Raw genomic sequence first — 12546 nt, forward strand, 5'->3', positions numbered from 1 at the left:
TGCCACACCAGGAAAAAATAAACACAAAAAGCCTTCAAAACAAGCTCCCACACGATCACTGAAAGGGCTTTAAGGCAGGAATTCAGCATCACGTCCCGCTCACAAAGCCAGCCTGCCACTCACCCTTCATCTGCTGCACTAACAGCACCGTACGCAGCCGCTCCCGACAGCCCATCCATTCATAGGCAGTGGCTTGCTAATACATTCACAGGCAATAAAAAATAAATCTCTTTTCAAGAATGCAATGGAAACTGGAAAATGAGGCGAGAACAAGTAGAGGCAGCTCCACCTCACGCACAGGACAACAAACGAGTTTTGGATACGGCATGTTCCCATGGTATTTAATGCCTGTGATCGGCCGCTTCTCTGCGATATGCTAGCACAGCCTTTAAATGAGATCAGAACTTTCTAGAGAGAAGCGACCTTACTTAAGGTCCTGTAACCAGTCTTTGCAAGCCTTACCGAAGCACATGCTGACCCAGGGCACTTTTCCCTGCTTCTGCTTGCTCCTGTAGGTAAAGATAGACTTTTAAAGTCTATCTACCAGTCTTGTCAATCACTGAGCTTGCATAAGCCAAAGGCACCTCTCACTATGCAGGAGGTTCACATAAATTGTACTAACGAAGCCTTTGTTCAGCAGGAACGTCTCCAGTAATAAAATGCAGTGCATGCCCAAACAAGCCGCACTGAAGTCAGTACGTGGCGCTTCTCTGCTTTCCTCAAACCAAGGGGAAAGAATGAGCCATCACCCTGGTCTCACCCATGGCCACACTGTCTGGTTACCCGAGGCAATCACCGTTCAGCATGGACACAGAGCCTTGTAAGAGGGCAGCATCACAAAGACAGCTCTGGATAAGGAGCTACCCTCAGCTGCCTGCACACCACCACTGCTGTCCAGCTCATCTGCAACTCCATCACCACCATAGCACCCTTCAGAAATCCTCTGAGAACTGGGACACCGTGTCCAGAGCCTGTCACAAGCACAGGAATGTCTTTGGTGGCAGTTTGAGCTGCAATTGCCTGGGGGAACTGGTGCCTCCCGCCCAGCGTTGTGCAGGATGCCAGCAGCTGAACGCAAACCAAGCCCTGATTTCCATAGCTTAGACCATCCTTCCTCCCGATGACAACTGGACACCTTTAGCCCTGAAGCGGTTATTTTTTCTCCAGGTTGTTTTGAGGGATGGGCAGCTGCTGCACCACTTCTCTACAACACAGGCACATGGTGGCTCTTTGAACTGGGTCCCCACACAGCGGTCTGCAGCCATGAGTTCTGTGTTCTGCTGGTTCCAAATTTGTGCTTCATTTAACACCACGGATTTTGTGTTGCAAAGAAAAAACACCCAACCAACCTCATTCCTGTGCCATTTGGTACCCTTTACTCCTACATCCCTGAAAAGAAAACTGCACGGCTTCAGAGCATGCATCAGCAAACCATGATAAATTAACGGGTCTGAATCCTGTCTCTCTGCAGACTGACCAAACGTGCTGCTACAGCACTTGTGGAGCTGTGGATGAACAGCACGCAGCTGACAGGCTCTGAAAACAGTAAGCAATTCACAGGTCTTTTTTTTAGGCTCTTTACAAACGGGTTCCCACCGAGGTTTCTTGCATCTCAGCTGAGCACCCTGCCTGGTTCTGCAGGGAAGAAAAGCCGTGGATGATGCCACGCAGTGCTCCCTACTCACACGGATGCTCCCTCTCTGCTGCATCCTCTGGCCACCTTCAGCTATCATCTCCTGACTGACGCCAGGCTGTGGTCATGCTCCTGCCTCCTGCCTAGGGCTACCATGGAATCAGACTGGTTTGTGTTGGAAGGACCTTAAAGCTCATCCAGTTCCAATCCCCTGCCACGGGCAGGGACATTTCAACAACTGTTTGGCAAGGAATGCAGGCAGGATAGCTTTTCATTGATGTGGGGAAAGGTGCAAGAAGAGATCAGATGTTTTCACTAGGACTAACCAAAACCCAATGTGAAAATCCTTCCAGTCACAAACCACAATGTGAAATGAAAGCTTTTCCCATTGCAGCTCTGCATTTGTTGTTGCATCCCCCAGTTGTCAGTGCCACCTTGAACCACGAACACACAGGGCTGAGCTGAAGTCTGGTAAATATCTTGGTATCAGTAACAATCACACCACCTAACAGCTGGCCTGTAAGCTCCCTGTACCATGAGAGAAAGCTTGCGGTGTTGTCACTGGGGTTTGAATCACTTCTCTTAGCTTTAATTTTCTGCTTTCAAGGGTATTAGGGGGTAAAGCTGGCTGACTCATGAGGAGCGGTGCTTAACAACTTGAAGACATTAATGAAAACAATCAATTATATCTGACTTCAAAGTATCATCTAAAAGCAATGATCCCTGTCAATAAATCTTGACTCTCTAACAACATATTAAAAATAAAAGTGATCAAGTATCACATTTGCACAAAAAAATCTGAATAATAAAACCAACTCAGAGTGTCAAGTAAGTACTGTATAGCTGTGGAAAAAAGGCAGTAAAAGAAACATTTCACTTTTTATACTCACTCTTCCCCAGTCTCACAATTACTGTGCTTAATCTGACCTTTTCCACAATATGAGGTAACATACTTCCCTGGAATTTTCATTAGAGGAAGACTCCTTGCCACTTCAGTATCAAAGATGCAAGAAAGATGCTAAATCACTACCCAGGCCATCCAAGCAGTCACCAAAGGCAGAAAGTCTTGTTTTTCTGTGACCACTTCCTATTCTCTACCAAGAGAGTGAGAAAAGGTGGTTAGAAAATAGTGAATGAAGTATTAGACCATGCTAATGTAGACATATGCTCACAACTTCCACGTACTAACAGCGTACAACTGGTTGCAGTCAGACCTGCCTTCTTCCTTATTTTTCCCCAAAGGAAGGTAAGAGTTTAGGGGCAGAGGTACAAGGTCAAGCTACAACCAAAGCAGCTGGTGGAAACAACTCCCAGAGCATGTACTTAAAGCCACCCTGTCCTCCATGGTGGCTCAGCCACTTGGTTTCTCCTTCTCACATGGATGCCAGGGAATGGTGTGTTGGTTTAACCTGGTGAAGAAACTCCAAGTTTAAGCTCCTGGAATTGCCTCTTTGACAGAGCACAAGACGCTTGTTGCATCCAAGGCAGCACAATGTCATTCTGAAGCCCAAGATAAAGTTCTATGTGGAACAGTTTTGCAACACCAAGGGAGCTCGTTCATAGGAAGCACTGAAGTTGCCCTGGCTCTTCATGCATGAATAAATCACATCCCTCTCAAAGGCATTCATCCCACCCCTGCTGAAGATGAACAGCTCCTGCTTCAGGGGGCAACAACAGTTGGATCCAGGGTAACCAAACTTGCCTTCTCAAAGGCTCTTGAGGCACACACAGAACTGCAAGCCAAAGCACTGTTTTTCTCAGTGCTATCCTCACTTTAAACAACAGATCAGGAATGAGGGGAGAGCTTCGAGGAGGAGGCAAGTATAGACAGTACAAGAAAGGGAAAGAACGTGTTTGAAGTATAGGAAGTACATTGGCAGAGGCAGAAGCCAGCCTGATGAAATAAATGGGAAATATGATGGGAAAAAAAGAAGAAAACTAGTGAACATCTCAGCCTTTCAGAAACATGATGAAATTGGAGGGCTTGGCTGCTGCTCTGTGTGCAACTCCCTTTGAAGTCAAACTCTGTGGTAAGAAAATTTATTATGAGACCTTTGAAACAGCAACAAAACCTTTAAGATTTGACCCTTGTGAAAGTGCTTGTCCAAGCTAATAAACCCACAGATTCACATGTAAAGCATTCCTTCTATGGTATCCTGCTCCTATTGCATAACATTCAAATGCTTTGGGAATCAAATCCTCCTAGACGATCCCACTGATACACTGGCGATTTGTGGAAACCCAGCAAGTTACAAAACACTCACTCCTGCCATAAACCCACATGAACAGGAAGCTCTAACTATACACTGCACTTTGCCACTATTACTTCCTCATGTAAACATGTGCTCTTGCTGTTAATGATAACACTTAATCAAAAGGAGAGGAAAGATGGTCTACCACATCATCTCCTGAGTTTCTTGCTTAAGGAAGGCCAAGCACTGTACAAGCTCCTAATTCAAACTCTCTTGCTCAGAGAAATGTAAAAATTTCTGCTAAAAAGAAAAGTTGGTATTTTTTATTAGAGAGAAAAGTGATTTTTTTAAGCCTACAACTACATCTTGGAGGAAAAATCCCACCCTGTGCAGAGCCCCCTCCATCACTGCCCCAGGCTTCAGCAAGTTACAAGAGAGCTTTAAAATTTTGCAAGTACGTGAATGCACAGTAACACATCACTGCTTTACTGCATGGGGAATGGCTTTAACCTGCCAGAAGGGAGACTGAGATGAGCTCTTAGGCAGAAGCTCTTCCCTGTGAGGGTGCTGAGGTGCTGGCACAGGGTGCCCAGAGAAGCTGTGACTGCCCCATCCCTGGCCAGCCTGGACACAGGGGCTTGGAGCAAGCTGCTCTGGTGGAAGGTGTCCCTGCCCGTGGCAAGGGTTGGAACTGGATGAGCTTTGAGGTCCTTCCCAACACAAACCAGGCTGGGATTCTACCACTCTATGACTGCTTTGGGTCTTGATCCTCATTTATGCTGAGAAGAGGAATTGGCTCTGCCACCCACTCTCAGCTATCACAGATTATACCTTAGGGGCTGAGAACAAAGGGCTGGTTGGGAGCGGGACCTGTACAAAGCCTATGGGGGAATCACCCCTGGACCCCAGCACCAGGCACACGGATGCTCCAAGTGGTAGTGCTGGTTACGAATAGCCCCACCAGCACACACTGCTGTGCTGTCTGTAGCCCAAGCTCAGGGTCCCAAGAGCTGAATTACCTGGGAAGCTGATATCTGGCAACCTACAAATCAGGTCGAGTATTTAAGAGATTCTTCAAGGCAGAAAGACTTAAGACAGCCTCTGCCAAAACCAAACGCTTGCGAGCACATTGCTCTTACCGTACATACTTGACACCATCACCTACCTAAAGGCTAAATAAAGAAAGCACAAAGAATGGGTACAATCCTTCCCCAGCTATCCTGCAGGTTTTGGGCAGTGTGAGTATCAACTGCAGGTTACCCTGTATATCTGGGAAAAGCACTCTAGTAACAGAGGCCAGCACAGCACTACAGCCAGTATAACTCCACTGTAGCACCTGAACTGCCCATGCACGTCCCCAGGCTCATCTCCAGCCACAGAAGTAAAAGGGAGCAAAAGGCAGCGAAGGCATTTCAAACCAAAACCCCTTTTCATAGCAGCAGACTCAGAACTACACACGAAGCGCCAGCAGTTCAGGGCCAGACACCATCCTGCTGGGCTCCCACTCAGCTCTGCTGCACATCTGGCCCAACAGCTGTATGCTGCTGGTAATGTGTCACCATCAGTTTCATTCTGAAGACACAACAGATGCCTTAATTACTACAAATATTGTTGTTTCAAATGCACAAGCACTGCCCAGGGTAACAAAGCACCTTCCTCCTCCCATTGTCACTTTCACATAGCTCAACAAGTTTTGGACAGTACCAAATTTTGGTCTACATCTAAAATTCACGTGCTGCAGAGGGGGTTTAGAAGTGAGTAAAAGAAAAGACTCCTAAAACACAGCATAAGCATGAGTAGAGCTGGAACCGTGAGGAAAATGTTGATTTGAGAGTCTGTCATAGAAAGCCAAACAAACAGAAGGCAGCAACAATGTTACCCATGGCACTGGCACAACAAAGAACTAAAATGAGAAAGAAGATGACACAAAAATAACCAGAAAACAGAAAGTGAAGAGTGCAGCAACAGATAAAGAGAAAACCGAGATTACTTATTTTTAGGGTTCCCATAATAGACAACACTGAAAATAGTTCTTCCTTGGTCTTCTACATTACCATTCGAGTATCACAGAATCCCAGCCTAGTTTGTGTTGGAAGGCACCTCAAAGCTCACCCAGCTCCAACCCCTGCCACGGGCAGGGACACCTTCCACTAGAGCAGCTTGCTCCAAGCCCCTGTGTCCAACCTGGCCTTGAACACTGCCAGGGATGGGGCAGCCACAGCCTCTCTGGGCACCCTGTGCCAGCGCCTCAGCACCCTCACAGGGAAGAGCTTCTGCCTAAGAGCTCATCTCAGTCTCCCCTCTGGCAGGTTAAAGCCATTCCCCTTGGCCTGTCCCTACAGTCCCTTGTTCAAAGCCCCTCTCCCAGGTTTCCTGGATCCCCTTTCGGTATGGAGCTGCTCTAAGGTCTCCCCTTAAGGAGCCTTCTCTTCTCTGGGCTGAAAGCACACCAGGATGTATTCCTAAAATGGAATTCCTAAGTTAGGAGCTCACAGTTCCACACATCACACAATACAGGGCGATGAACAGCCTGAACTGAGCCCCACCACATCAGGCAGAGATATTCCCCGTGCACTCAAATACATCATAGCAACACGGCCTTCAGCTGAGCACATTTGTTTGGTTTTCTCTTCCGCTCCAGATAACAGCAACAGGGCCGGACAGGAAGGATGAAATAAGTGCTTCCTAGCACTGAAATAATGTATTTTTTTTAAGTGACAATGAGTCAAACATTATCTTTCACTCAACCCAGCAGCTATGATTTGAAGAAGAGAGAGTGCCTTGACTTGCAACACCCTCGTCTTGATACTCATTTTGAAATCAAACCCTAATTAATCCATTTTCCACCCTTCCACATTTGAAATATTCCACAAAACTCAAATAACTCAAAAACCACAAAAACTCAAATGGGGGGGCAGAGACAACAGAAATATAAAAAGACCCAAACGAACAACAAACCCAAAGCCAAGACCCCCTTATCATTATCATCCAATACCAGCCAAATCCACAGATATTTAGTATCAATATACAGCTACACTCACTGTTTCAGGATAGGAAAATTAAGATCGGGGTGATAAAAAGACATGCACACTGCGGTCACCACCCATTAGAACAGCAGGCTGGTTTTAAAAGTTGTTATGGAAAGTATTTCCACTTCAAATTCAATATCAATATTCAATTGATAGGCTTCAGCCCTAAACAGAGGTCAAGGATGTTCCGAGTTCATAGTCTGAATTAAAGCAATCAGCATACTTATAGTACAACCACAACCAGGGCTTGGTATGAGATGTTTCACCCCTGCCCTTGGTGTGCAATGACCGAGAAAGGGAGACTCTCACCAGATGTTGGGTGGGTTAAGGCCACTTGGGCACGAGAAAGCTCGCTGCCCATCCTGGTGCTGGCACATGCAGGCATTTTGTACGGTCAGAGAAAACACAAGTAGGCCAGGAATGCTGTCAGTCACTTAAAGGTCTCGAGTATCAGCACTTCAGCACCACCACACTCATTCCCTAACCTACTTTCTCCCTTCCTTTTTGAAACTAACAAAATTCATATTCTGTTTAGGTTTTCTCTTTCTTGTCATCATTACGCTTCTATCCTGGCCTAAGCTTGTCCTGAGAATTCAAGAACTGCCTCAGCCTCCCACTATGGAAGAGCTACATGCATTCAGTGGTATGAAGACAGAAGGAAATGTTTTCAGAAGCACCTACCTGACTTCAGCTCTCATATTCCAATTTCAAAGGAAACTGGAACAAATGAATCATTTTCAGCACAAGCAAAAGTGTCAGAACTTGTATGGCCAAGTCTGATGGGCACGTTGGAAATCTTTACCCTAGAGATTCAAAGACCCTAAAGGTTTAAATACCATGGACTGTAAACATCACCTAAACTGACACAGAGCAAGACAGTTTTCAAGTGTGGGCACTCAGGTGTTTCTCAGCCTGTGTGACTGCACTCAGCTAAATATGCAGCAGCCCTGAGACAACCACAGAAAGTGAACTGCAAGGATCTCCATCTGCCTCCAACCAGCAGAAACAAAGCTCCCTTGCTGCACTGGCAATGAAGGGAAGGTTCTCCACCTCACGCAGTGCTGGGATCATTCCTGAGCCCCAGGCTGTCCCTCAAGGAGTTTTCCATGGGTCTGTTCAAGGCATTTCCCTGCCCATGTCAGCACAACCCACACAGAGCCCCAAGGAGGATGAGCTCTATGGGCCCCAATGTCAGCTGCTCACACCCCATTCCCAGAGGAAAAACCAAAAGCTGTTGGAAAATCAAACAGCATTAAACTGTTCTCTCACTGGAGAGAAAGAAGAGGATACAGCAGATAGGAAAAAAGGACAGCATATTAAAGTCATTAAAATCCTATGCAGCAACAGCAGTGAAGTGCCAGACAGATTGGTTTTGCGGCCACTACTGTGGTCAGCTCCTAGAAAGGTAAATGTGAGGTTTTAAATGTGAAATTTCATCAGTGCAGACAGAGGAAACACAGAGAGCAAGGAACGCGTGGAGCGGGAGAAACAGGGAGAGGCTGGTGTTTCAGAATGGGTTGGGTTGGAAAGAACCTTTACATTTCATCCAGTCCAACACCCTGCCATGGACAAGCACATCAGAGGAGATGAAAAAAGAGCGACCCACCCACAGGTAACCTAAACTCCATCTTCTGCTCTTAGCAAGAGTAGGCAGCAATAAAAAACAGGAAATGTTTATGCAGCAAGAATGCTTAAGTAAACAGAAATGTACCCAAAAAATCACAGCATCCATATTCATGAGTTGCACGTGCTCGTGAAACTTTGAGGAATATTTGTGGATCTAATACTGCATTAACATTTTTAATGAAGCAGCAAAAGTACTCAAGGAACAGAGCAGCGCCAGCACAGCCCCTCTCCACTGTACACATGTTTATTCATGAGCTCCCAGGTCAGCACTGCAGCAGGTTATTAGTGGATGGTTGGCAGGAGCCAACCAGCCTGTTATCAGAACTTGCTTCTGGCAGTCAGAGGGGGAAGAAAGCTATTTTCTCCTATTTGCAGAAGTGTAGCCGGGTCAGGACCACCAGGGATCTAGGAAAGGCTATGCCACCCTGGCAAACTGCCCACCAAAGGTATTTTAAGTCATTCTTCTCTAAAACACTGGTCTCTAAGACAGGGCATCTGCACGTACAGCATGTGCCGGCCAAATAAAAGGAGCCCGTACAGAGCATCTGAAGTGCAGAGTGTGCTGCTGCCACACAGTAACATTCAGGCTGCTTTAAACACGTCAGAGAAAGATCCATCACAGAGCCAAGGCGTGAGGTTTGCTGGTGGGGTGAGGTGGAGTGGGACACAGCCCTGGAGGGGCCAGGCAGCTTCTGCAGCAGCATCACCATCCCCAGAGCCTCCAGCTTCATTCAGTCCTGAGCTGCGAACAAGGACAAATCCCAGAGGGATGCTGACCACAATCGATCAATCCCTGGAGCAAGGGAAGGTGGGACTGCGTTAGTGTGGGACACCCTGACCTGACCATCCTGTTCTCTTGGGATGCATTGTGAAAACGCGTACCCTTACCCTACCTTGAGGTCCAGCAAAACTTGACTGAAGGTGGGGTGTTTAATTAACGTACGTATCTCCAACTGAAATTTGAAATCAGAAATGGAAAATGAATTAAAGGAACTGGAAATGGTTTCCCAGCGCAGCTCAGGTGAAGTCTATCAAAGCAGGAGTTCTTGTTCATAACTGAAATCACATCAGGTCACAGCACAGAAACTTATTCCTCAGCTGAAGAGGAAGGGCCCCACCAACAGAAACAGCTGCTGACAGCTCCAACACATAACTCAAACGCAAAGTCACAAACCGAGCTAACACCATCTTTACTGTTCCTGAACAGCACCAGCACTGCTCCAGAAACTGACCCGGCTGCCACCAGCCCTGAATCCAGGAGCACCAACCCAGAGGGGAAATCAGGGACGCTCAGAGCAGTCCCTCTACTCCGCAGCCGGCAGCAGAGCACACCAGAACAAGCCCCATTTTGCTATAGAAAGCTACATTTTGCATGGCAAGGGAGTCTTTCTCTAGAGCAGAAGCGTTCCCCTCTCTGGTCACGCTGAACGCCCAACAACAAACACGCTCCAGGAATGCCAGCGAATCACGAACACCAACTAGCAGCAGCCAGGAAGCTGTCTGGTCTGACAGCTCCGGATTTCGTCAGTGACAGGGCTCGAAAGCGGCTGCTTTGGGCACTCTCAGAGGGAGGAGGAGGCAGGAGAGCAGCCTGAACCGCAGCCACGGACACAGCGGGCTCTGCTCAGAGGGGGAATCGCCTTCAGGCTTGAGCGACTGTAACGGGAGAACGCAGCAGTGATAAAGGGGAGCACACAGCAGTGATGAGCTGACCAAGTCCTACCAACCCCCCCGCTGCTTTACTCACAGGCACTGGACAAGCCCACCACCATTACCAGGAAAATTATTACAAACATTTGCGCAGCGTTCATTTCATATAAACCGACACTTCACGTGTACAAGCACTGTGGTGATCATCTGCCAGAGTTTACCAGACTTGGTGAAACGACAAACTGCATCCCCTGAGCGCACACACATCAGTCAGAGCGTGTGCTTCAGACCAGCCTCCAGCGACCACAGCAAACCCTGAGCAGGAGAACAGCAGATATGCTGTAGGGTGTGTGAGATGCGCACCAAGGGCTGGCGCCCGGAGCCAGCCGGTCCCGACACACACGGCAGCAATTCCCCGCTGGACGTGCGAACCCGGGAAACCCTCCCAGCAAGCTCGGTTCGAGAGAGCTCCGAGGCTCCAGTCCTCACCCGCGCACAGCCCCGGGGCTTTCGGAGCCCGGCCGCTGCTCCAGGCGTCTGTACGATCTGTCTTAACTCACACACACAAGCGCTCTCCCTCCGCCAGCACCAACTGTTGCACCCGCCGTGCTTACAGCGACCAGAAACATTCCAAACGTTTCTCCCACCATCCTACAGCACCAAGCAGAAATTACATCGGGTTTTCACACCACAACGCACCGAGCACCGCGGGCCACAGCCCAGCCCGGCCGCAGGGTTACCGGCGGCAGCGGGAGCAGAGCCCTCAACAGGACCGGACCCCGGGTCCTCCTGCACCGGGGGCCTCGGGAGGAGCCGCAGCTCTGGTTTCGGACCACGGCACGCTGCCGGCACGACCGAAAACCGTGCAGTGACACGGAAAGACTCTGTCGCGACACAAAGCGCTCCCGGAGGATCTCACCGCCGGCCGCGTACCCGGCGCCTCGCTCGGGGCTTCAGAAGCGGCGGAGTCATCCCTACCCCAGCAAACACCGCCCGGCTGCCGGGACACCACCCTCACAGCAGTACCTGAGGCCAGCCGGGACTGGAGCGGGCGGACGGGGCAGCAGCGAGCGCCAGGACCGGCGCTGCCAGCAGAGACCCCAACTACAACCCCCGCCGGGTCCCGGGTCCCCCCCGCGGGGCGTGCGCGGCCGCGGTACTTACGTCGTCGAAGAGGGACCCGACGTTGGCGGTCACCAGGAGCACCCCGGCGCCGGCCGCGGCCCCCTTCCCCGCCATGGCGCCGGCGGCGGGCGGGCGGGCGGGCGGAAGCGCTGCGGGGAGCGCGGGGGGCGGGCGCGGGGCGCTGCGGCGAGCGGGGCGCCGGGCCTGGCCCGCCCCGTCAGCGCGACTGCTCCCGGCGCGGGCAGCCCGCGGACATCCGCGCCGCGGCGGGCCGGCCGCCCTGCGGCTGCTGCGGGGCCGCGGCGCTCAGCGCTCGCCCGCCGCCGCCGTCGCGCTGCTGCCGGGACGGCTCCCGCCGGCGGAGGCTGGCGCCGGGCCGCGGCGCATGGCAGGTCGGCGGGGCGGGACGGGGCCGGGCTCGGCGCTCCCGGGAGGGGCCGGGCTCGGCGGGGCGGGCACCGGGCACCGCGCGGATGCTGCTGCCGCTCCCGGCGCTGGCGGCGGGCGGGCCGGGGCTGTGCGCCCGCGACGTCACAGCGGCCCCGCGCGGCTCTTAAAAGGGCAATGCCGCGCTCTGGGAGCCCCGCGGGAGGCCGCCAGAGAGGCACGGGCGGGGCGGGGCCGCGGGAGCCGGACACGCTGCCCCCCGCCCGGCCCTGCCCGCGGAGACCTGGGCGCTCCGAGGCCCGCCAAGGGACCCGGTCCCGACAGCGAGCACGGAGCGGAGCTCGCCCGCGATCAGTGCCGGCGCTCTGCCCCTCGGAGACACCGGGCAGCGCCGTGAGCCCCGTGTCCACAGCGAGACCTCAGGTGGGCTTGGGAGAGCCACTGACCCCGAGCGGCAAACTCGGGCTTGGAGTGCTGGGTGAGGAGAAGCTCCCCATGACCCGGCTTCAGTGAGCGCTTGAACCCAGAACCCTCCCGTGTGCTGGGCTGCCCCCCAGAGCGTGAGCAGCAGCTCAGGGAGGGGATCCTGCCCCTCTGCTGTGCTCTGGGGAGACCCCCCCTGCAGCCCTGATCCAGCCCAGGGGCAGCAGCACAAGAGGGACGTGGAGCTGCTGGAGCGAAGCCAGAGGAGGCCATGGAGATGCTGTGAGAGCTGAAGCAGCTCTGCTCTGGAGCCAGGCTGAGAGAGCTGGGCTGGGTCAGCCTGGAGAAGGGAAGGCTCCTTAAGGAGAGACCTTAGAGCAGCTCCAGTGCCTAAAGTGGCTCCAGGAAACCTGGAGAGGGGCTTTGGACAAGGGCCTGTAGGGACAGGACAAGAGGAATGGCTTTAACCTGCTCTTAGGCA

The 12546-nt window shown here is 51.5% G+C and overlaps 1 protein-coding gene across 1 annotated transcript in view; it reads right to left on the bottom strand.

The window, feature by feature from the left end:
* INPP5A (inositol polyphosphate-5-phosphatase A) overlaps window positions 1-11369 on the bottom strand; it is a gene marked incomplete at its 5' end in the record, with an annotated part of 219221 nt that extends 207852 nt beyond the window's left edge. The window contains one exon of the mRNA XM_080621714.1: window positions 11295-11369. Coding sequence (XP_080477840.1) covers window positions 11295-11369 — 75 coding nt within the window. The remainder of the gene's footprint in view (window positions 1-11294) is intronic.
* Window positions 11370-12546: the final 1177 nt, after the last annotated feature.

The sequence above is a fragment of the Psittacula echo genome (genome assembly GCF_963264785.1).
Source record: "Psittacula echo genome assembly, chromosome: 6".
In the NCBI taxonomy this organism is placed as follows: Eukaryota; Metazoa; Chordata; class Aves; order Psittaciformes; family Psittacidae; genus Psittacula; species Psittacula echo.